The following is a 26,634-nucleotide window of genomic DNA, read 5'->3' as shown; positions in this document are numbered from 1 at the left end:
GTATCATTTTACATAGCGCTGCAGATAATTACATGTATTTTCGAGCAACGGGATATGATGGAAATTATGTATAGATCAGTTCGCGTCATTACTACTAGGATTGGAAAGCGTTGGCGTGTTAATAACTAAAATTGTTAAGTTAAAATTGTATGAGCAGCAACAAAATAACAAACCGTCCCAATTATTTAAATGCAGCCTCAAACATGAAGCTTATGTTTCAAATAAAAGCTTTTAACGTATTAGTTCCTTTTCAGTGGAAATGAATTAAATTCAACCGTGAAATAGGCAATCAAAATAGGTTTTTGTTAATTCGTTTGTTTGTTTTATGCACAATGTGATGTACTTATATTGTTCGGTGTTTTTAGGATTTAAATATTATGAATCGCGGAAATATTGTGTTGCTTCTTAAAAATCCTATAAGAAGTTAAACTGGAAAAGCGGTGTTAAATTTCTTAAGTTACTTATTTATAAAGCCGATTTTCAAATTAATATTTAATGCAATGCAATACATCATTGATATATTATTATTTTCGATTTTGATATAGTCTTACTAGTTATTGGCCAAAATGCGATATGTATGTTTCATTTGAAAACTTAAAAAAAACAAATTAGAAACATTTCGATGATAAAGTTTGAGTGTAATGCAAATATATTTGCATAAACGTTAACTGGTTAACAGCGAGGCAGCCCTGGCTCCTCATGAAGCCGATATAAACTAATAATCTGTCGACGGAGTGTTATTGCTCTGTAGAGCTGCGACCGGTGCTAACATCTCGCCAATAGTAATTCTATTGTACCTAAATTGTGTTACTCCGACCACCGATGGTATGTATCACAATATTTCATAATACGCTGTGTGTATTTTAAAACCGCAAAATATGTAGCTTTCCCCGTAATATTTATTGAATTTTCATATGAACAGTGGCAAACAGATAATGCGAATTTAAATTGACTGTAATATTACATTTATTAGTATTTTCCGCTACATATTATAACAAGTAATTTGTGGAATTGCGTGTACCAGGTATTTGGATCAATATCCTCTCATTTGGTTTAGTTTCAACACTTTAGGTCATCGACATCTAAACTTCATGCGGATTTGATGTTTGAATTCGTTAAGCTGTTCCAAATTTCGTAGTAATATTTCCGATCCGCCTGCGCTTATTTTCGGCTTTTGTCATTATTTTATCTCACAATTTTCTATCGAGAATTGTGTGTTGGGATACTAAACTATCCTGAATTATAACCCGCCCACGTCAAAACTACAATATCACTATTTCAAAATTCATAGAAATAAGACATTCGATCGAGTCGCAAATATTTTACTTATCACAAAAATAAACATTCCGTTTGCTTCTCCATTCGCACGTGAATATCATATGCAAACTTGCAATATCGGTAGACAAATGCGAAGATTGCATAAATTGTTTTTCCGGCGCGGTGCGGCGCGGTGCCTTGTATGCAATAATGCGAATATTGTGCACTCAAATAGATATGGGTTTGCCTTGAAATTCTCACTTTTGAGGTCGGAGAAAAGAACAAACCTAACGCGCAATTTGCCGACTATAAATAGTAACTCAGAGAAAATCTATTTTAACAAATTCGATACCCAATTTAGATGTTATCGTCAAAACATTTATCCGTGTCCGAAATAGTGTAGCCCAAATAATTAAACATTTTAAAATAAAATCCCTACTAAGGGAATGAAAATCTAAAATGTTATATGTTTATTGCCCATTATTCTATTATTAGATAATACGCGTATTTTGAGTCATTTACGGTCAAATTATTATGCCATCAAAAACATTCTGTAAAAACCTCAAGTCTCGCCGTAAAAAGTTGTGAGATCTATATAATACCAAGTCGATTAATCTATTTAGTCTCTACTTAAAGGACCTTCTGTCTTAAGTTATTACATATGTTATTACCATGCCAATTTTAAAAAAATACCTTTAAAACAAATAGACCGACCTGGCCATCGCATGATTTGATTATTAGTATGTATCACAATACACAGCACGACAAGAAGTTAATGCTCCTGAAATGTTAATAATGGCGAATTTGTGTTTTTTTGCGATGACCAAGTCGATCTATTTGTTTTAAAGGTATTTTTTTTAAATTGGCATGATAATAACATATGTAATAACTTAAGACAGAAGGTCCTTTAAGTAGAGACTAAATAGATTAATCGACTTGGTATTATATAGATCTCACAACTTTTTACGGCGAGACTTGAGGTTTTTACAGAATGTTTTTGATGGCATCTCACTTCTTTTTGTAGAGCGAACATAAGTCCAATTTGTATGGAAAGACGTTTTTTTTTTCATAATTCAACATATTTTCTTATGGGAATGTTGTTCAGTTTCATGGGCTAAACACCCTTACCCACCCTTTACCACCTCCCGTTATGCCTCATATAGTAGGTACCTATTGACACCTATTTATTTTATTTTCTACAGTAATAATAATTCATTAACTGCAAACGTAACCTTGTAATCTTATACATTTATATGGTATTACAAAGTTATTGTTGCAGTTGGTGTATTTAGAAAACTGGACCGAAATTAGAAAATATTAAATTTTTCCCATGATTAAGACACTACACCCTATTTGTATTCTAAATTTTAAGCTTCTAAGTCTGCTAGAAGTACCTTAGACTTTTGATGATCGGTGAGTCAGTGAGTCAGTGAGTCAGTGAATCAGTGAGTGACAAAATTCAAAATTTTAACAAGTTGTCATTCTTAAACTACTGGTTCAAATTGACTGAAATTTTAAATATACCGTGTTTATACAATGACTGATAAGTTGCTGAAAATCCAGGCTTCTTGTTTTATCCACAACGAAATTATAGGGGTGTCAAAAATAGCCCGAATTGCTTCGAGAAAAGGATGTTACGGCCGTGCCGCTTTTTTTTTGCTCGACTTGCGGGGGCACTTCCGTGCCCCCAGATGTATAGGCGTAGGAACTTTAGCAAAGCGGACGGTGGACTAAACCTAAAATTAGGCAAACCTTTAATTAAAGGGTGCGCTCTCGAATATTTAAAGATGTTGAAAAGGTCGTCGCACTTGTATGACCTCTGCAAATAAAACTTTGATAACATTGAAGGATATTGAATATTTTGTTTTCGGATTTCCTTAACGGGATGGTAGTTACCAGGTAGATATCATGACCTCTGATGGAACGGAAAAAAGCTAAAGTGGGCTAAAGACTGTCTAAAAAAATATTTAGAAACTATGATGTTAACACCACTTGGCCAGCATGGTGGACTCAGGGCCTAACCCCTCCCTCATTACGGGAGGAGACCCTTGCCCAGCAGGACATTAATGAATTAAATTTATTTATTTATCATGTTAATGCTTGTTTTATTCCACAGGTTGGGGGCAACGGGAAGGCCAGGGAGTTCTTCAACTCCCAACCCGACATCAAGGCCGACATGACCATCCCCCAGAAGTACAACACCAAGGCGGCTGCCATGTACCGTCAGAAGGTCAGTGCACTTCCTAGTATATGTCTCTTCACAGCTGGACGTGGCCTCGGGAAACCAGAGAATTTAATACCAATGAGAATTATATTGAAAAGTTCGCCAACTCTATAAGACAAAGGTGGTTCATAAGAATTTTTAATATTCAATAGGTGCATTCTTTTATGGCTTAATATTGTTCAGCTTCTCTATTAGTATAGTCGTCGTCTTAATATTAGTAAAAAAGTATTTTTGAAGTAAAAATAATAAACGCACTGTACACGTCTAAGATATTTTTGGCAGACGTAAAATTTTAGGCCCTCGAGAGATTTTCTTTTAAGTTTACGTGTGGATGAACATAAATTAGATACTACATGGACCATCAAGTTGTATGTAAAAGTAATACAAATTATTATTTTAAATTAATGAATTCAACATAATTCAAATCTAATATTAAACTTGTTTAGTATTTGTCGCGTTTTCTGTGTTGAGATTGTCACGTCTTTTCTGAAACTGAAATATCAAAGGAATATTAATTTGTAGTACACAATAATTCTTACATTTTCCATGTTGACAATTGTAATTATTGTATTAAAGTAATAAAATTAATAAGTACATATTTTCTTAATTGTTGGCAGTCGAATTAAATAATAGATGACTGACTGCTTTCTGGTTATAAGAAAAAGTTTATGGTTTATCTGTTTATCGTATTTCACATATGTGTATCACACCGATATTATTTAGCTTCATAGCCAAAATAAAAAGTAATTAAATACCCGAAATATTACTCAAAAAAGCAGTACCGAAATCAGAGAAAAAGTTGAACCGAACTTTTCCATGTATTCTAGTTCATGTATAGGTAAAGAAAAATTTAGAAACGTTTGTAGATTTTTATTTTAGTGTCGTTTTGTCCTGACATAAATCCTGGCCACGTCCATTCCTTTACAGATGATTGCAGATCAGGCAGATTTTCGACAACGATATATTAAAACATCAGAATTCTTTATTTAAATTAAAACTAAAAAACTTATTCTCAGAGCTATTTTTAATATCATTTAAAGTTTAAATTATTATCAAGATACTTTGTATATCCTTTAGAAAAAAGTATGTCAGCAATGTGTGCTCGTATAAAATGAATTAGCTTTGCAAACTTCCTCTACTAGTTTTCTCTGAAGTAATATTTACTTAGAAAAATAATACTCGCGGAATAAATGAACTTGGTAAAAATTGCAAGTCAGATTTTGTTGCTCGATTTTGAATAAAATTACTAACAACCTTAGTTATATTGAAATAAAAATTAAAAAGTAACTTATGAGAAAATATTTGAGAGGTTTCTACATACGTTTTTCGCTATTTAACAAATTAACGTGGTTACGTTAGTGGCGGTTACGGCGCAAGCCGTTCGTTCAATGTCAAGACGCCTTGCACGAATGTTTCGCTGCCCTAAACCATAAAAGCTTAAGTATTTATACTACTACAAACCTGTATTTCCATATTCCAGTTAAACACTAAGTAGCTTGTTCAGAGTACAAATTGAGGGAAATATAACATGCATTTAAGTTTACTCAGAAATTAAATTGCAATTGCTAAATTATGTCACCTTACGACAAAGCAGCAGTTCCAAGGAGAGAGATCTCTCAACATCTTCAAATATAATAATTCCTTTAAGATATTTCCCCGTAAATAAATTTAACATTTAAGATGTCAATTCATTTCGAAGACGTCGAAGAAATATTAATTGAGAACGAATTATAGTTCTAGAAATACGCTTTGCCTTCTGCAAACTAAAATGTAAAATGGGGAGAATATTTCGCACCTTACGAAAGACTGGAAAAGGTGCAAATATTTCTATATTCCCTGTGATATTCACAAATCGAAACTCTCTGAAAGATTAACGAACAGTATCATTCAGTATCACAACAGATGTGTTTCTTTAGAATTTCTTGAGATACGTTTGAAAAGATGCATTCTGTAGGATGACCCTTTGAGTGTTTGCATCTCTTTATTTCGCTACAATAGGCAGATTATCCGTCCGTGTGAACTATTGTTGATCGTGTGGCGCATGATGGACGCATCCTCAATCGCATATCAGCTCGACGGAGACACGTACTTACCAGAGTATTATGCAACACTGCTCCTGTCTACTTTGCACGTATAAACACCGTGATTTTTAATCTATTTTCAAAGATCTTGTTCAGTTATAATATTGTACCTATCAGTAAAATATCTCGAAAAGAAGAGAAAGACTAGTTTCAGAGGTTTTAAAACACATTTATTCGTCTGTATTTATAGCATCAAATCATGTCACACGATCAGATTTAAGTGAGAATGTTATTGATTGTTTGTAACGCTCGAGGCGATAATAATATAATAAAATTAACCTCGTTTAAACACAAGCATAATAGATTATTGTCAAACGTTTATTATAATAACCTAGAGATTATAATGAAATTCCTATACAGACATTCCGCGAGGAATTTTTATCTTACGATAATTAGTTTCATCAAACGACTTTGACAAAAAAGCGAGAACTACTAACTTTATGCTCTTGCAAGTCCAACCGCAACTTTAACTCGGAGTGAAAATCTGTTCAATTCAGAATCTCTATAGTACGTCGTGAACTCCTTTGAAGCGGATAACAAAAAGGGTGAGAGGACCACATCCGCTAAGAGCTGGGGTAGATCTTTAATATTATGAAACAATGGACTTCTCAGATGTCGCACGCGCCTTTCTAGAGCAGATTTTATATAGTATGCTACTTACCTAGTTAAAAACAAATGCTAAATTCGTGTATTGTACATTTTTCCAGCTCTGGAAATCGTTAAGGATTTTCAAACATTTCCTGTAATATCATCTCTCCATTTCACAATATAAATATAGTAAACAGGATTGTCAAGTACTTTATAATTTGCGTTAGCCAGTCTAACAAGATAATTGAAAGAAGTTGCTTGTTAGTAGTTGTATCAGCGAAGCAGATAATCACACACTGAGTTGGCAAAGTATTAATTGGCTGCACTGCAGTGCGAACGGATTGTTGGGAACTTTTCTAACTTCACCTGCGAATCTAACTAAACATTATCACAAATCGGTGCACCTACCGTCAACCTAGATAATTGGATGCAGGTCTCAGCGCCTGCAATATTGTTTCACAACGAATTTGCATTGATTGACGTTCACTGTAAGCCTGAAGGCTCAAGTACTGTATGCGCATACTATAAGTGTACCATTGCTGTGCTCAAAGGATTTCGAGTGCATCGCTCTTTTGATCGCACCCTTTGTAAAACAATTCGGACAAAATGTTCAGGTAAAAGCACTATCAATGCTGCAACTGTTCTGCTTCAAACGTATTTCACCCAATTCAGATACTCGCCGTGTGGATTTATTTTACGATATTCACATTTGATTTATGAACGGTGCAACTCTGTATGGTACATATGGTGTAGATGCAAAAGCAATTTGTGCCGAAGACTGGTTTTGGTTTTAGTTTTAGTACTGGCAAAATGAATTTTGGTTTCCCAAATGAAAACATATTCCATTGAGGTGGTCAGTATTAGATATTGGAGTGTAGAACACCTGTATGCAGATGAAATATGTCTAGATATTTGTCGGGTGCACAGCGCAGTGTAGGTATCACATGCATACGTATTTGTCAGTGTCCAGGCTTGAGGCGTCCAAGGTTGAGTCAATTAATTGTACTAGTATGTCGGGGATCCTTCATGATGACGGCTCGAGTCATCTGATACAACGTTGTTTACTCCAGCTGCAGTTATCAATAGGCTGGAATATTCGTTAGTGCTACGATATTGTAGCTCTTCGTAGAACACTGCTACGCCAATTAATCGTAGCAGGGGAAACTTAAGATGTGACGCGAACATCACAAAAGTCCGCACATTTTCAACTCGGACTAATATTATTCACATCGCGTTATATTTCGGGATTAATTAATATAAAAATATAATAATATCTATTATATTTTTAAAACCTGTCGTATATTAGATTTTCGGAATATCTTCTTTACTTTTAACATTTAAAATAATTCTATGCGACTATTACTTGTAACATACTGTAGACTAGCTACGGATGTAGACGTTCGCGTGCGCTAAGTTTGATGTCCGATATTTAATGTGGAGTACACACGGGGCTTTACGTCTTCAACTGCACTCACCTTGCACGTAGTTAAAACTTTGTTACTAGCAGTTAAACGAAAATAAATGCACTTAAAAATAAATATTGGCAAGCACTTTTACTTTGCCTATTTGAAATTCGGTTTCGAAGAAAGTGATTCTCGTAAAGTTACCATTATGTTGTAATTTTTGATTCAGGTGTGATCTAGTTTCAATGTTTTAGGAACTTTTTGAAAATAGTTAGACGCATTTCATTTATAAACCTTAGACTACGAACTTGCTAATGTCTATCAATGCTTCGTTATATACTAAAGTTCTTTGTTTTTCTAAGGAAATTGAAAAAGCTGAAGGAAATAAATACATTAAAATATCGGAGAGCCGAAACAGTTTAAAAAATCCATGATCGCACTGTAGCAGCTTAACTTGCAGACTGTTACCACGAGTTAACAATAATCACTACAATATAAAGCCAATCTTACTAACACTTAATTTACAAACTTAAACACTGTTTTTATTACTGCTAATTATCTTAATAGACTAAAATGCAGTAAGAATGTTCAGCTTGAAGGCGGCAGTTTGCCGGTGTAATTAAACTATCAGTAGTTAAGCTATATAATTAGATTGCACTGCTTAGAGTTTGCTACTTTCAAACTTTTCTTTTTAAAACAAGGGACTGGAACAGGAAGGAAGGCAGTGAGGCCTTTGATACGTTAGACTGTTGTACACATAACACAATGTAACATGTACTGTGTGTCTATGTGTCCTGTAATAGCTGACTAAATATCTCCAGGGCGTTCCTCTCAGCTAGAGCCTGTGTAATATGTGTATTAGAGAACGATGTTTGTCTGGTTCGGTTATAATTTGCAGACGGGTGATTCTAACTTTAGGATCTAGATACTTGAATTATGCGTGTAAAGTATTATTGAGCTTAATTGAATTGAGTTTTATGGGACGAATATGGACAACATTATAATCGGATCGGCTAAATTGGTGCCCATACGTAAAACAAATATCAACCGAATTGCGAACAACTTTGAACTTGGCAAAAAAATAGAAAAGGAGATGAACTAAAATTCTTGGAGTTTTTTAAATGCTCAGACAGAGCTATGGGAAATAGTACTCAAATAACAATCCGCTGCTGCGGGTATGTTTCAGATTCCATGGAAATCCATAAGTTACTTATTTGTTTAGATATTTCTATACTCATAAATTCCGACGCGAGAATTATTTCAAGGGAACTCGTTGAGAAGATTCCTTTTATTATATTCTAGTAAAAGTTAAGTTTATTCTTTTTGAAAGTCACAGTCGTTGTGTCAATGTTGTTTAAGCCTCTTATGAGCTTTTAACTTGGTCTCACTGTTGTTGTCCTTTCAAAGCAATTTTATTCCAACTTATTGCAGTATTTTATACTTTAGAAGATAAACAGTAGTGTCCATTTTTAGAATTCTAACTAGCTGATCTTGCAAACGTTGTTTTGCCTTATAAATTTAAAAAAAAGTGTTACTTAGGGGTATGAAAAATAAATGTTCGCCGATTCTCAGACATACTCAATATGCTCACGAAATTTCTTAAGAATCGGTTAAGCCGTTTCGGAGGAGTATGGCAACGAAAACTGTGACGCGAGAATTTTATATATTAGATAGATTCTTAAAATATACATGTTGGTTATGAAGACGGACATCTACTTGTATTACCATTTAATGTGATTTACTGAAAATAGATTTCCACCGTAACTTTCAATTATAATATTAATATTGTGACAGGTGACGACTTAAATCAGTATCCGAAATAGTCTCTTAAGTGTTATTATATGTATCGGTTATATCACTCAAAATCCTATATTAAAATTTAAATCGGACTACATTTTAATCTCGATATTCCCAGTAATAACAAACTTTCAAAGATATGATTATAAAATATCCGATTTCAATTTCTCGTGCCGTCCTAACTACATCGGAGTCGACATCTAGTTTAATTCAATGTAATATCGAGACTTCCGCCATCGCATTACGAGATTTTTTATTCCTTAAGCTCGCCAATCGCATCTGCATAGCGATTAATACGTTTTCTCAACCCAAGTTTAATCCAAAGCTAAACTCTTAACCAAAGAAATGTCATAACATTTCCGTTTATTCCGTTGTAGATAGAAAACTATTCTAGCAAACAGTTTTAAACACTCGTCGCTTTCCAATACTCCGATCAAATATCAACAATGCATTCAGCATTTCAGGATCTATTCCATTAAAACTTTATACGAGAGATATCTGGATGCACACACGCAAGTTGCTCACATGCGAACACTGCTCACGATATAATGGAATACATTCCACAGGGATTTGTTAGACGCACTAGAAACAAACCAGACATTCTAAAGGTATATTTTATTCTTCTATTAGGGTTACCAATGGAATTTACTTTTGGTTACTTTCTTTGAACTTTAATACTTCGACAAAGAAAAGTAAAATCTTCCAGATCTCTCTTTTTTCTCCTTCAATGATAAGGAAATAAATAGTGATACCGGCTATAATGGTTTACCGTAGATGCTACGACCATTAGCGATCAGAAAACTCGACTCCGATTTGAAGAACATTTTTTTACAAAATAATATCAGTACCTTAAACTACAACTACAAACGCAGTCTTAAAGTGTTGTGACAATTTTAAATATTAGTTATAAGTTGAGAAAAGAAAGGATACATTGAATTTGACTTTGAACAAATAATCGACATTTTTATTTGAAGATGACCATAATATTTTATCAATAAGTACCTATATATTTTTTTCATTAAAATACCGGAATATTATTAGTCAAATTTTTCTTTAAAAAGCAAGTTTAAACAAGTATTAAGGTCAACTAACTTCAATACGATTCAAATAATTCAATACCTCATATTACAGTAGAACCTAATACAAAGTCAGTTAGTTATAACAGGAGCGTGATTTGTTCAGAATCAAAGGTAGGCTTTATTTCATAAACCCTGTTGTGATATGTGTCAATAGCAGCGGTCTGCGGCTCGGTACAGTTCTAATTGAAAGCGCTTCAAACTAAAATTGTGAAGTCAGGATATCAAATACGGTTTTCAAATTGTGATAGCTTGATTATTGTACGAGTATGATTTTACAAACGTCATTTCATAATTGCATTTGTGTTTTGGCTAACTCCGGTAGGAAATAATTGATTCTAATGCCGGGTACTCACATAGGGTATTGCGTGATAGTTTTACATTAATGTGCGTACAAAACTAGAACTTGAAAGTGTTCATCGTTAAGGATTTTTAGTCGATCGAAAAGTCACATCGAATCAAAATCACGGATCGATTGAAACTGTATATGGATGAAGAACGTAGCAATGATTTTACCAATGAAAAGCTACATTATATCTAATCTCCAATTTAAAATTCTGCTATAAGCTGAAATCCTACGCAAGAATAAGTAATTCAGTAGCCTATTTCATAATTTAGCTCTTCACTCCAGAAAAGTATTTGTCTTAATTTAAAATCAGCGCCTAAATTGTAAAGTAAGCAATACGACACGTGTTCTCACTTTTGACTTAGAAATTTTCCATTTATACTTCTAAGAAGGTCGTGTGAAATATAAGTCAGTTCTTTTCTTGTTCAAAGTACTTGAACACCTTTGAGCTAGCTTAGAAGTCATGTCTTAATAACGATTGAAAACGACCTCCTATTGGCATCGTAATACCATGTACAGCTTTATCTTCTGCGCACGATTTTATCCGCGTGAAAGATTTCTAGGGGCAAAAAGTATCTTATAATTATGTTAATTCCGGCTAAAACAATCGGTGAACAAAATTTCGTAGTCGAAAACGTCCAAGCTTTATCATTTGTATTATTAGTATAGATTACATTTTCTGCACTAACTGTACACTGCCGTTTTATAGCCTATCAATAGTAAAGGGTATATAATGTGTTGCATTTACCAGATTTTAAACAATTGACTTTCCTCAAGCCTATTTAGTGTCACGAAAAGTAAGTGGCTACTTGATTCTACAAATTTAGTACATCTTTACAGAGGTAGATGTCCCTGTGTTTCGTAGGGTTAGGACACATTAAAAGTTGTCAGTGGTTGTCAATTAAGATAACACTTTTTTTGTTTAGAACATTCGGGCGGCTAGCAACTTTGTCGCTATGCTGACCACAACCTCACGAGTATGAAGGCATAATTAAGTTTATCTATCTAAATATTTTATAGTTCGCTCGATGATACTATATTAAATTAGTTAGCACTGTTGAGTTTGGGTCTTCTCCTGGCGTTAAAAAAGGTTCGATTCTTAAGGCCACATAATTATGAATTTGACTTTAATTTTTGTCTTTTAGTAGATACTTGCAAATAAAGTGCATCATCGGAAAATGTAAAAGTAAAACTTAAAGCAAATTTTAAACGAAAATCTACTTTTTTATATTTACCACAACCCTACTTATCTTTCGAGCACACGCAATTGAGAACAATCGATTGAGCAGCAGCCCTTGGATATGTCTCATTATGATCGCTCTCTATATACTTATTCATTCCTATATGCCTCGTGTTGCAGCACAGCACGTCCTACATATGAGACATATTAACATAATCGTAGCCAGTGGCCTGTTTAGTAATACTTAGTTGACGTTAAATGAGATACTGCATATTGAAAAGGAGAATGACTTAATGTTTAAACTATATCAAGTCGCTTACGCCTTTATTCTGCTGATCAATCGATATAGCAGCATGTTTAGCAGCAAAATTTGACGCGGATAGTTCATGAATCTGCATAGTTGAAATTTGTTCTGGCACGTATAAACTCTACTAATTAAAATTGAAGTCGCTAAGTTTACCATTGTGGGGGCTTGCATATTTTGTAGACTGCTAACCACCAGAAAACGTAAAGGGCCTTTATCCCCAGGGATATTTCCAATGACCGTCTCGCAGAGCCGTGGAACGCATCACTTACGCATAAAAATACGTTCTTTCTGCGCTGCATTCGACTTAAAAAACGGATTACAAATATTTTAAAAAGCCTCCGATCAAACGAGTGCTAAAACTTTATTTCAAACGAATTAAATGAATAAATAATAAAGAAAAATATAAAAGTATCATAATTTTTGAAAACTATTTTGTCTGCCTTGCTTATTTACACGGTTTAGTTAAATGAGCCATTTCGTAAGTCACTTTCGAGAATTTTAGATGTAAAACTAAAGTGTAACACAATGTTTCGATCGTAAAGCTCCACCCTTCTTGTGCATATATAGGCGATAAGAAAATTCATGCTCGCATGAGCATACACAATACACAGGTAACAGGAGAGCTCGTGGCTTAGTTAACAACAGCCGCGCGGATCGATCTCTGAGGTTAAACCACGCTTGTCGAGGTTGTTCTGTAGATAGGTGCCCATCTTATACATGTCGAGTTCCTCCGTGTTCTGGAAGGCGCGTTAAATTTTTTTGTCCCTGGCTGTCATTTTCTAGATATTTAACAGTCGTTAACGTCAGTAGCTTGAAAGTCTGACAATCAGTCTTACTAAAGGGTATCGTGTTATAATCAGGGTATCTAGGTTGTGGACTTCAGGTAGGCAGTCGCTCCATGTAAAACACTGGTATTCAGCTGCATTCGGTGAGACTGGAAGCCGACTCCAACATAGTTTGGAAGAAAGGCTAAGCTGATATATAGTAACGAGAGAGCTCATTTATGTATCGACTACGTTCACTGGTTTTACCGCACATAGTTTTCATAATTTTGGACTACTCTTTGGCTACTGCAGGCCGAAATATTTGGTTTACGAAGTTGTTCAACTTTTAAAACTGGTTCAATGATGAGCTCACGGCATCGCAAGTTTGAGTTTGAATTTTTATCTTACTTCCATTGTTTCATTTTGTTTCTCACTTGCAAACTTTATTGGGCAATGTTCACAACGCGAAAAAAAATGTTTATTTTCTACAGGCATCGGCTTCTCGTATAATTTGATGATATAGAACTTTAGAGTTGTGGCACCGAAAATGTTGCTAGCAAAGATCACAGAAGTCGTTCAATATTTTGTGAAAAGTGAAGCCTCTGAACAGAATTCGTACAGTACCTACAGTGCGTAACACAAAATTAGCTTCGCATTTCTATTACACAGTTTTAGACAGCTACCTAATGAATATTCCCGACAGTCCTATTTCCTCGCGCTCGACCGCGCCATCAACAGGAACTATGCTCCATTGCACTTGTCACTAAATCGCAAGAAATTCCCCTTCTCTTGTAATATCATTCATTAATGTCTGTTGCGTAAACTAAATTGAATAACGTCAGTTCATGTTTCATGCTCGCATTATGTGCGATTGCATCACGCTCGGTGCCCTGGCTCCTATGGTAGGACAGCTCGCAGTAATGTTGCTACGCAGTTTCATGGCAAATGGAATTAGGTGCGACACTAAATAATGGCCTGGATATTTAATGTAACTGGAATTTTGCTTTACATTTGGTATTGCTTTTTTTTGGAACTTGACTTTTCAGGTATTCAGAGTACATTTATTATAATCACGCCTTTTTGTGATAGGAGCAAGCAAAGAACATACATACATATATTTTTTTGGTATACCTCAAAATCCAACGGCATACAGCATGTTTTTCCTACACTGATAACTCAATAGTTATTCTAGAAAAAAAAGTGTATTAATATCTTGATTATTCGAGATTTTTAGGCAACAGTCCGAAAGTTCCCAAAAGTTTCAAATAATATAACAATGTTCGCGCGAATCGAATGAAATCTAAATAAGACTAGTGTCAGAGCACTACCCATAATGTAACAAACTCATGGGGGAAATAAAGCGATGGTGATATCATGATGAATTCAAATTTGCTTTGTGTTTGAACTCTGGAGACCTCACCGTACCGATACAACGTGGGCTCACGACTTAACTTAGTTGTCACTTCCCACAGTTGCCTCTACAATTTTATTTATTTTACCCGCGGATGTCAGGTCACCGGTTGTTATTGAATTACCGAATTTTTAATACGAATTATCCGGTAGCAGATTATCCGTTAAAATGACGCATTGTGAACTCGTGGTTAAAATTTAATCTTGCTCTGAAAATTGTTGCCTGTAATTTTAAAGTACGTAAACTACGTGAACCGAGTTTAAGTGCATCGGATATTTTAATAATCCTTTTCAATTTGTTATACATTATTCGAGAAAACGCTACATTATTATTATGGTGTAACTTTTACTTTTATGTAGGTTAGGTAACTTAGCTGAAGCCTCGGGTAACCACGTGTAATCAATTAGCTCGTTTAATTAGTTCTTTACCTACTGAAGAAATACAACGCGCTTTCCATGCTAAGCTACATTAGCGTATAGCTTAGTTAGGATATAAGATAGCTATAACTCCGTTAGCTAAACTTAGTTAAGTTAGTGATAACGGCTAACGTCTATGATATGCGCCTAACTTAATCAGTAGAGCACGCGTGTGCTAAAAGCAGCCTATTTTTGTTCTTAACTTTCGCATGATTCGCAACATTCTATATGCTCTAATTCTGACCACACGATTAATGAAATAATGCTATTATAATACTAGCAACGATATACGACGTTATACTGATTAGGGTCCTGTATGACAAGATGAATGGATGTGCATGAAGCAAGGAAATTTTCTAGAAATCGTATTTAACATAGTTGTATTTCCAAGGCGGGTTATAATTGTCGCCGACACTGAGTCATCGGTCTGCTTAGCAGGAGGTCATCTCATGCTGTTTGTATCAGTAGTTAGAAACTGATACTGTGTCCTTGTCAAAAAATATTTCGCTATTATATCAAGTTTGGGTATTGAATTTGAGAATACCCTAATTTGAATGAACTTTGGTCTATATAAAGCTAGGTATTTTGTATAGGTGCATTAATTATGTAATGCTACACAATATTAAATTAATAATTGAATAATATTTGTCGAATTCAACCGATACATTGTTACGGGTTTCTATAGATTCACTCAAACGATTCATATTTGTTCGTGATATTGTGTGATGGTAACAATCATAATGAGATATGCATTTCCAGAACGTGCAATAGCAAATATCAAATGCCATTTCCAGCTCAAAGGCTAGTAATATCAAAATAGAAATGCAATATTCGCGCATACGGAACGTCCTGATTTTAGAGGCTTCCTGGAAACCGTGCTTTTAGTAAATATCAATCCCTATTTCCACTATTTGAATGTTCCAATGTGCTTGTAATTTTGTGTTCGACTGTAACGAGCAACGAATGATCCCAGATTAGTCCGTCAGATATCCCTGATTTAATTCCGAACCAAACTAATGATGGCAGGACTACTGCGAAAATGTAAATTTACGGCTAAATAGTGGACTGTGTTGTACATTTCGTATTACAAATAAGGTGATCCAAACTACAATGATGAATTTTTGAGTTGGGTGAATTATGATTAGACATTTTCTTCTTAATTGTTTGACGACTAGGAAAAATATATCTGGGAACATCACACTTTACCAGTTGGTATAATGAAATGAATGATACTTGTATAAAAATAATAGTGCGAAAATAACTTGTATTGATCAACAAAATAAATTTTTGGAAATCAATTTACGGCAATTGCTGTATGACATTTTTATAGTGAAAATTGTACCATATTATATTGAGACTAATTGATAGCGTCACAAAAGCAGGTCAAAACGAAACGACATACAAAGGAAAATAATATTCATGAATATACCAATTGCCCGTTTTATTATCGTTCATTTTAAAGTGAATTTAAAATATCATATTCGAATCCCTTTGACCGGTCGGGCCTGATGTAAAAGTAGCAACTGGCTCATTATAGAAATTCCCTCTTTGTCCCTTTGTTCCAAATAAACGAAGCTGTATTAATTATTCCGAGTATTGCGTATGTGAAATCGCTGCAGCTAATTAATTAATGGTTCGATGCAGCGAATCAAGTGAATGTCGTGTTCCTAGGACAAAGGAAATGTATCATGTCGTTTTAGGTATTCATAGCAAAATTGATTATTAAGCTGTGTTATATACAACTCTGTTGTCGCGAGCCATGTCTCGACAATGTGTTTTTGCTAAATGGTTTTTGCTACTGACAAATGTTGTGATTGGTAAAACGCTTACCTCCTATATCTCCATGAGATATGAAGACATGACTACACTCGCCGTGGTCGCAGGCGGACGACCACGGCGAGTGCAACCTGCGCCGAAACGTTAGGCATTTTAAGGTAAAATGCTTGTTCGCGTTAATTCCCGTATTCTATTATACATTAAACATGCAACGCGAGAGTTTAAAAGTTATGTCATGACTACACATTTACCTTTGCTTTTTTAATTGCAGAGTTCACATATCTGACGTATCATAAAGTACTGTTTTCTAACCTGAACAACTAACTAGAAATGTGATTTTTAAAACACTCGGCTCCTATGTTAGTACATAGATATACAAGGGTTACCTATCCTTCCTTTTCTATACCAAGAAAAGACAAATTTAAAAAGATTAAAGTATCATATTGCCTCTCTACATAATACCTATGTGAAGCAAATTTCGCTGCTTGAACCTTTAGTACGGAGATAAGACACGCTAGGCGTATTAAATAGATAATATTGTGCGGGAAACAATAACATCACTACACGTAAACCTCTTAAAACAACAACACGTTTATTACTACCTACGTACAGTACGTTCTTAGACGAAATTATTTCATATTGTCTCCTTCAACCTGTTGAGATACAAACAGAATAATTTCCCCGAAAAAGCTATATTCGGCCTCGGTATCTCAAGTGGTAACAAACAATACCTGGACAAATTTTATTTCGGGGAAAGATTTTTTAAGAGGACCATGAATTTTGTTATCTTTATAACATTGATACTACAAATATTTTCCGTTTCCATGAATCTTATACAAAAACGATAATTCGTTACTAAAATATAAGTAAGAGATGTTGACGAATGTTACATCACGTACAAGCTTGCAGCTCAGCCACAAATACGGGTCGGATTGAACTTGGAAACTTGGCAAAAAAGTTTATGAAGTATCTCAAGGTCGGACTTGTGCACGGAGAGACTTTCACCAGGTGTCTCAACTAATTGATGACCCATTAACGACCAACTAACGAGGTCCAAGTTTCTTCTGCTAGTTTATTGATTTTATTATTCAATATTCAATAATAACGTGAAATGAAAGCAGCGTATTGCTTGCCTCCTTTATATATTGGAGCTCGGAAAATGCGCAAAGTTTTTGCTCTACTTCCTGCCTCTTTGAACATTGTCAAGAGTGCTGTTCAGTGCCAGTCAATACATCCACAAATGACGGTGTAATGAAACGTCCGGCAGAGCCCTCAAACAGTCCGCAAACTCGATTCACCTCTGGAAACTGCAATATCCGGCCCTTTGTTGCGTTTTAATTAATATTGCAATATTTAATATCTATATTTAGTAACGCTGCAGCTCAGAAATGAGAGAAATCCTATTTCATTATATATTTTATAATGCCGCCTGCCGGGGTGGCCGCCCGACTGAGGGTGGCTATACATTAAGAAGTGAATCAAATGTTATTTAGGGTTGATGCTTAATCCGGATATGTTAAGAAAGCTGATGAGATTTAATAGAACATAGTTATTGCGTCAAATAATATGAAGTCTCCCGCGTACGCGAACTGAGAACAGTTTTCTGAATTCTGATGGATGCAAAATCCCACCAATTTTGTTTTATTTTGTCGTGTGATGTAAAATATACATGGCTTTAAAATATCCTTCTATCGTTACTCCAATTACTTTTTAATGTAAAGAGTTTTAATACAACATAATAACAAGTTATTGTATTGGCTCGTCCCTATGAACTAAATCATTTCTGCCTTCCGATCTTGTGTCAAGTTGGCGCAACATCTCCGATACTTCGAACAACTTCGCAAAAGACATGAAAATTGAATGTGTCGTTTGCTGCTGCAGTACATCAATTAATTTTGAAAAACTCTTCTCTAGAAAACTACAACAACCTTCTAGAACTTTTACCTACCTCACACAGTTTCCCAACAATAAGTTGGAGCACTCAAAAAATGCTTTTAATTTATTGAAATATTGAATTGCAAAAACATTTCGAATTTGAATTTTGTCAACGCATATGCTTTCCAATTCCTCTTTGTGCGGGACCTGAATTCTCACTTATAAATTGGTCCTTTGTGAAATTAATCATGAAGAGTACAAGTATTTTATTGTATTGCATTCTCGAAATATTGCCGAACATTTATTATTGTAAAATTATGATTGAATGAGTTTTCATATTTCATAAAGTAAAGCAAAATGTTTTTAATATGTATGATGTATAATTAAATCGTCCTTCAGAAGAAAATTAATGCTACTACGAGAAATGTCTTTTAAAAATAATATTATGGCCACCCACGCAGATAATTCCAACTTGAATGTGGGATACAAGTTCTAGTTTTTACTTGATTGTGTGTAATAGAAATTAATTGTCTCTTAATCAACTGTATTGAAAATATTTTGCGGCGTAGAGAGCTTCTAGAACAGTTCTAAGGTTAGTCTATCTCGTATTACAAGTCGATCCGTGCCTAACAACGGTATAGAAATTAGGTAGGCGAAACACAGAAGTACATGGCTAGACGTCAAACGACACGGTATCATTGGCTTAATTGGTACAACGCAGTGGCCGTTATTGGTGGGCTGTCGCACTATTTTTAGGTTCACTTCAGTCGATTTACATATTCACGCGTCAATCATGATGAAAACGCCAGTTTGTTGCGAACAAACATACGCCTCAAGTGTTGCCTCGTTTCGCTCTAGTGTACGACTTTATTAAAAACGAAAAATAGATGCACATTTCCATTGTAATGCTCGTACTAAATAGCGATGAGAACTGAACAGCTATGGCGATATTAGACGAGCAAAGATATACATTAGTAATTAAACCCCAAATACTATACTATACTTGGTAGCAATTGGGTAAATTTTCACTGCCTTTACATGGACTCAACGTTTTCCGAATTGTGGCGTATTCGTAAACTTGCTATCTCAACTAAGAGTTAATATTTGACCTCAGCCGTAAAACTAAAACCATATTCTGAAAAGCTTTTACAAAACTCAATATACTATTCCTATTTGAGAGCACTCGCGGAAATACTAAAATGATTTCTAGTTTCCATCCTTCATGTTAACGTTTATATTTGGTTAGCAAACTAACGTTAAGTTGTTTAAGCGTCATGCACAAGTTGCAACAGAACCTTGATGTCTGTATCTTGTACAAAGGAGTTTGAAGGAGTTAGACTGTATGCCGCCGGTGATTACGTTTACAGTTGACAGACAAGCCGTGGGTTGGGAGATGAAGAGCGTAAGAAAGACGTGGGCGTAGCGGTGGAGCGAGGTATTATAAAAAAAATAACCCATTTCTACCTTTCAGTTCAGTAAGGGTCTTCTCCCGGAATGAGGGGGGGTCAGGCCTTCAGTCCACAGCGCTGCTCAAGTGTTAGAAACTTTGCATTCCTTCAAGAACTGTGTTAAACAACTCTCAGGCATGCAAGTTTACATTATCTTCAATACACAAAACTTTGAAAATTCGCTGGTGTTCTGCCTCGGGTTCGAACTCTCGAAGGGAGGCAAGTTGCTAAGACCACTCGGCTATCAACTTTGGCTCGCGAAAATTATTGCTTGATCCCACCAGTTTATGTTGTCTAGACGAATGTGTATTTACTACAAACTATAGGGGAGGTTCAGTTTGTACGCTCAAGTATTTATTGCCACTGCACAATCACGCTGTCGCTAAGACACGCTCTCCTGTCCTGCGGTCAGCATTTATCTTGTAGTGTAAAAAATGTTGATGTAATTTTAGTGTTTGTCTTAATTGGTTCTATTAGAACGTAGTTGACTTACTTACTATTCAAATATCACAAAGCTTCTCGTCAATTTTCTGGGTTCGCCAACAGCTTACACCCACTACGAATGTTAGTGGGAAATTCTGTAAGCGCCTTATAATACTCACTCGGAGCAATACTCTCGCTCGTCGCTCCTCCAGGCCGCTACCGCGCCGCTATCGTGGCCCTCACCTAAGACTTCATGTAAAGCTGCATCTAAGCTTTACAATTGAGGCCACCTGTTCCTATGCACGTTCTTATAATAAATCTAGAGAACTTGTAAAACTTGCAACAGATTTTCAGTGTGTCAAAAACAGTGATTCTCATATTTCCTCGGAATATATTCCGTGCAGAGTAAACAGACTTCGGTCTGAATATACATTCTTATTCCACAGGTCTTACAGCCAGCTGTAGACTTAAACGGAAAATATACCGGAAGAAAATCTAGTACATTTTATCGTAAATCTTGCAAATGCTTTATAAAATTATTCTGTTTTTCCTTTGCGAAATATATGCTGAAATACAACTCGTAACCATCTTAGGAACAATGAGAAAGGAATACTCTTGCAAACTGTATTGGTTTTTTATCTTAATAACAAAGGCTTCTCTGATTGACACAACAATACAAAGCCTGGAACGGCAGGCGGCTGATTTTTTGCAAGAAAAATCGAATACGCGTCGTCAGCCTTCCAGTGAAATAATACCAAAAACCGGTGGAAATTTCAAATCCAAAGCGAAACCGCAATCTCTATTTGCAGATTAATTCACTGCCAAATTCATCAATGTAGTTTACCTAGCTCGTAATTACTGAATAGGAATCGATGGAGCTGAATACGGGAGTATGTGGGTGTATGTTCGGACGTTGTGGTTATTTGCAATATACACAATAATCATATTCAAATGGAATACGGTGGTTTGATAGTCCACCACATCGTTACATACCGGCTATCCAGTGCTAGATTTAGAACAGACTTGGATGTTACTACACAATAGTTGATTGAACCTGTAGGCTCGGCTACCTAACAGTGTGACCAACTAAGTCACGAAATCTCGAAGCGAAATCCCTAAAGGACAAAGTATCTTTTTGTTTTTGAAACATCTACAGAAGCAACTAGGGAGTTTTAAAAACATGTCCCTTGAAACGCGCTAGATTCGCTTCATTACACTAGACTAAATTGGACAATACGTGGGTGTACATTTTCTTACTCCCACGCCCTTACGGGAAAATGTGGTGGATATGCGGTTAAAAAACTTTAATTACTTTGTACGCCCACCGAGTGCAGCCGCGACTACTGATTCTGATATTCAGTTAATTAAATCAAGTTTTTACTTTCCACAGATGAATAGCAAGTGAAATCAATGAAATAATATTGGCTTTGCGGAGTAGTTGCCACGTCTACATACGCCTGGTATAGCCAGGCTTTAGAGTGATAGCTCACCCAGCTAACTCTACGTCGGTTATAATTAGGTTGATATAACTTAGTCTGCCACATCAGATTTGCTCCATAGCTGACGCTGACCGTCGAATAGTTAGAAGAATTGAGTTATATAACTTGATATATCAGTGTAAAGTTTCCAACTTGGCTAACGTTGTGAACAGATCCTAACTTCTCTTATTCCGTGAGGAGATTCATGTCGGGCACTGGTCTCTCACACTCATAGTATACACTGTATGTGTACGCGCTGTGTTTGATTAGTTTTATTGTATCTTTGCTGGCTTTTTAATGTCTTTAAACACTGCTAATTTACATTGACGAAACGACTGCTTTTCGGAATACTTATCTTGCGCTACCAATGCATATGCGTAGACTGTCTTATACGCGATATATCTCGTTTCGCAAAAGAGATTTTACGCGCACTAATTTAAAGCCCAGTGTGAAAACACTCTAACTTTTTAATCCATAGCCTAGTAAAAAACTAATCCTTTTATTTTAACACTCTTTATTTGATAGAAAATGTATTGGTTTTTCAAATTTCATCTGTCGATTTGCACTATCGCCGATTGAAGTGTGTCAGATTTTAATTGGAAAAGTATTTAAGTCAGCCTATAGGCTTTACTTTGTCAGTTAAAATCCAATCTGTTGTTTTTGTATGAACATCGAACAATCAGAGATAAATTGCTGTTTCATCAACATCACTACTGTTTTATATCGGGTATCAACATACGTGAGTAATATGAATGTACCACTGTACGTACATACGTGTATACCCTTTAGCCTTTAGCATTAAGGTTAATATATGTACGAATCAGATGTAAACTAAGATCCCAGACAATAATAAAAAAAATTATACTGAAAGCTCACTAAGACTTAATATATTATGTAATCCTCGACCAATCTAGAAGTACAGCGCCGTTTTTAGTTTTACCTTGTATGTCATGCATATCATATTTCTGATCGAGTCCGATTTTATAGCAAATCATTTATGAAATAAGAATGCACTTATATCCCACAGAATTTCTGTTCGCTTCAAATATTCCTGAAGTTACCTTGTTCTACATGGTCACTGACTAGGAATTAGACCATTAGATGCCTACATCTGATTTACCCAAGTGAAACAAGGTTAGGAACCCCTGTTCCAAGGATACCTATGTTAGAAGATTGAAACGTTGTATTCGAGAACGAATTTAATATTGTACTTGAATAATAATTATTTGAACGGCTATTAAGGTTCCCAAAACCCAAAGTAAAAAAAACAGGATGGTATAACTGAGGCTTGTTGTCTGCCTGTCTGTCCTTCATCAGGCTTGAATCTCATGAACCTTGATGGCAAAGTTAAATAGTTGAAATTTTCGTAAATTACGTATTTCTATTGGCGCCATAATAATATTTATTAAAAAACAGAATATAACAAATATTTTATAGGGTTTTCATACAACTATCGTGACATTTTTGCCGATTTTAAAAACAATTGTACGGAACGCTTCGTCCGCGAGTCCATATCACACTTGGGCGTTTTTTTAGATATTTAGCTTTCTATCCCCGACTAATAAAATTACTGTAAGATTCTTTATTACTACAAAACGCAAAATGAAATGATAAACACACCAAGGACGTCTCCACTTAGAGATAGCGTTATTAAAATTTGAGTTCTTGAATGGTTTCACTTCTGAGCACGCTACTTAGATTTGTTGGGCGGTCGCTCTTTTACTACGAAACTGTCTACTAAAACATACCTATGTAATAATTATTATTATCATCTCTTTCCTAAGACTAAAGGTTTACTGTCTTCAAAGACACACGAATAAGTTAGATGATTACGTTTTTTTTGTCGCGTTCCGATGTCAGTTCAGAAATATGAACTTGCTATCTTATAATATTTAGTACAGTGCAGCATATCCACAATTATGTGTTTTTTAATAAGCATAGTTTCGTATCACATTGCTAAGAAAATGCTTCTCTTGAATTCCCAGTCCCCTCAATCCTTCGTTGCCATCGTTCTGGCCATCCGACTAGAAACGCGTCCAGGTCATGTTTTAAAATGGTCGGAACAGAAAAAGTTAACAATTATTGCAAGTAATAAGTATTTCTATTCTTTTTTTCTTTTAAAAGAATTGTTAAATGACAAGTTGGGAAAAGCAGAAAGACCCTTTCTCTAAGTGTCATGTGGTATTACGATAAATTATTGGTATACAGTAAAAAGTTCTCGTATTGTTTCCCATATCTATACAAACACACGCCGGGCGCAATTACATACAAATCCTAAACAATTCTTTGCTAAACAAAGCGCTATCTCGACCGTGAATCGATCCCGGTACACGTGTTTAAACACTTTTCTAAAACACTACACGTGCGGACTTTTATCATAATTGTTAAGCTATTATGATAATGAGCGCTTCTTTTTTAATATTCGTGTGGGTGATAGTCAGATAGAGTGGATGGAGTTTTCAAAGTCTAAAGATTTTTTCTTTTGCCTCATTCCGTGTCTCACTGCTGGGTATCGTCTACCCTAGATTTTCATCCTCCTTTCCTAATGGTTTTTTTTTATTTTCGTGCAGATGATAGTCGAGCAAAAGTGACCGGTTGTAGCATAAAGACTCAAAAATCCAATGTTTCATTTATTTTGCCGGATTCCCTGTCTCAATGCTGGGTATAACTTCTTCTCTGGATTTTCATTATTTTTAGTTCGTTGCTTTTGACCATCTAGCATTTAAATTATCTATTGATTAAAGTTATTCATTATTATTCAGATTCAAAGTTACAAATCCTGAACTCAGATTATAATTCTCCACCAAAATTAAATACGGATCTAAACCACTTACTGCACTACGTAAACACTGTTTCGATAATTGAAGCTAATTGGGAACATATCAAGATATCATGTTACGACAAGCCCACACATAACACAGGTGAATTAAGCCAGTTTCAAAGCCAAGGTTGGCTCGACAGGCTGACCAGCGGGCTTATCACGTATCTCAGTTGACTACTGTACGTCAAATTGATGGCCACTATTCAGTACATTGCTGCTTGGACGTAACGTGATCATCACTATAATCTAAGGGAGAAAACAATGTACAGCATAGAGGCTTTGAAATAGTTGTCAACTGAGATACGTGATAGGTTCCCAAGTACACTGACGCTTACGTGCTCAGTCAGATGCTTCTAACACAATAGATGGCCGTGATGAATTTTGAATGTTTTCATCGATGTTTGGCAAGCTTTGATGTGGTCGAGGACGCCGATAGTTACGGTTTTAGCTTTAGAACATTATGACAGGTACGAGAATAGATGAGTGAGTGTAAAGGGCACACGGTCAGTACTATAGGTTTTGAGTAGCGCAGTTTTTGATTCAAATGCTGTTCAATGTTTGGAAAAGTTATGCGATGACTTAGAAAAGAGACAATCAGAAAAATAATAGCTTCCATTGATGACTAGTTCAAATAGTGTTTGACATCTGATGATGTCATGATTTATGAGGCATGGTGATGAAGATGATAAAGTATTTTAAAGGGCATTTAGAGACGATTGTAATCAGCTTGTAGCCATTTAACCATATAAAATAATTCAGGTGCTATTAATACTTAAATTAAGCTTGGACTGACACACGAAAGAATAAGTGGAATTCACAATGTGGATGAATGGTGGCTTTGTGGCTCACAAACGAGGTGGCGAACTGAAACTTTCGGTACCTCGACACAAAGAAATTGAGACAAAAGTGAAAGCTTCTGCCTTGAAACGAAATAGGTTGAAGAAGTATAATAAAAAATTCAATGATATCAACCGTCCACCTGCTACTGTATATAAAAAGAAATCGATATCTAACCCTACATATTTTATATATGGATACGTTTTTCTATCAATTATTTCTACTATGCGAAGGAATCTACAGTTTAACGACCGATGTCTTTGAGTTTTATAGACATTTTCTGTGAGTAGGTTCGGGCTCTTATTTTAACACTTGTATGATTCGCGCTAACATGTGCTTTTAACATTAGCAGTATTTTTTTGATTAACTTGTACTGTCCCATTGTTGGACATTGGACTCCTTCAAAATCTTCCACCGGTTTCTGCCATTGGCTGTCTTATTATATAATAATATTTCAGACCATGTCCATAAAAATTAAAATATAAACTTAATCTAGGTAGTTACAGAAATATCTGACTAATACACTCATGAACACTTTCATAACGCCAGAGTCATATTTTTCAGCAATGACTTTCAGGATGCTATTGGTGCTGTCCCGCACTCTCCTTTATATACTTCTGTCATGTACTGCTAAATATTTTAACATCTTCGAGCGAATCTTAAGGATCCATGCAGCAATATCGTTTGCGCGCACGCTAGCGAGTTCTTAGCTTATAAACGTTAATACGAACTTATAACGACGCGCGACTCCGCTCGTACGCTGCGAGGCGTATAATTGACGTGCATTTACTAACGCGCGAAATCTCTCATATGTACTGAAAACACGTCCAATTTTTACGCTTCTTAAACGAATATAACGAACTTAAGTGTTTACATGAGTAAGTGAAGCAACAACTCCCATAGGTGAATGGCCGCTTCTTCGACCTTTAGAGAGTGCCTTAAAATCGGTCCCGGTCTTTATCAATTAGGTTACCAGTTCCTAAGCCATGTCAGAGGCCTTTGAGTGAACAACTTTAAGGTTAGCACCGGAGAGCTAGGTTGACCACTGACCACACGGCAAAAATAAAAATATTTCTGCCATTAAACCTTAAGAACACACTTAGTCGTACTTTACAAATGAATGAAT

At 35.4% G+C, this 26,634-nt stretch overlaps 1 protein-coding gene across 5 annotated transcripts in view; it reads left to right on the top strand.

Annotated features, from left to right (window-relative positions):
- Positions 1-26,634, top strand: part of ArfGAP1 (ADP-ribosylation factor GTPase-activating protein 1) — a 60,636-nt gene that overhangs the window by 21,433 nt on the left and 12,569 nt on the right. For 4 of the 5 annotated variants that reach the window (XM_076134452.1, XM_076134455.1, XM_076134453.1 and 1 more), the window contains one exon: positions 3,374-3,487. In XM_076134452.1, the coding sequence (XP_075990567.1) occupies positions 3,374-3,487 (114 nt within the window). Of the gene's footprint in view, positions 1-736; positions 826-3,373; positions 3,488-26,634 lie in introns of those variants that run through there. The other variant, XM_076134457.1, reaches the window with a different exon arrangement.

Source organism: Anticarsia gemmatalis, chromosome Z, assembly GCF_050436995.1.
Source record: "Anticarsia gemmatalis isolate Benzon Research Colony breed Stoneville strain chromosome Z, ilAntGemm2 primary, whole genome shotgun sequence".
Lineage (NCBI taxonomy): Eukaryota > Metazoa > Arthropoda > Insecta > Lepidoptera > Erebidae > Anticarsia > Anticarsia gemmatalis.
This window is presented reverse-complemented; position numbering and strand designations above follow the sequence as displayed.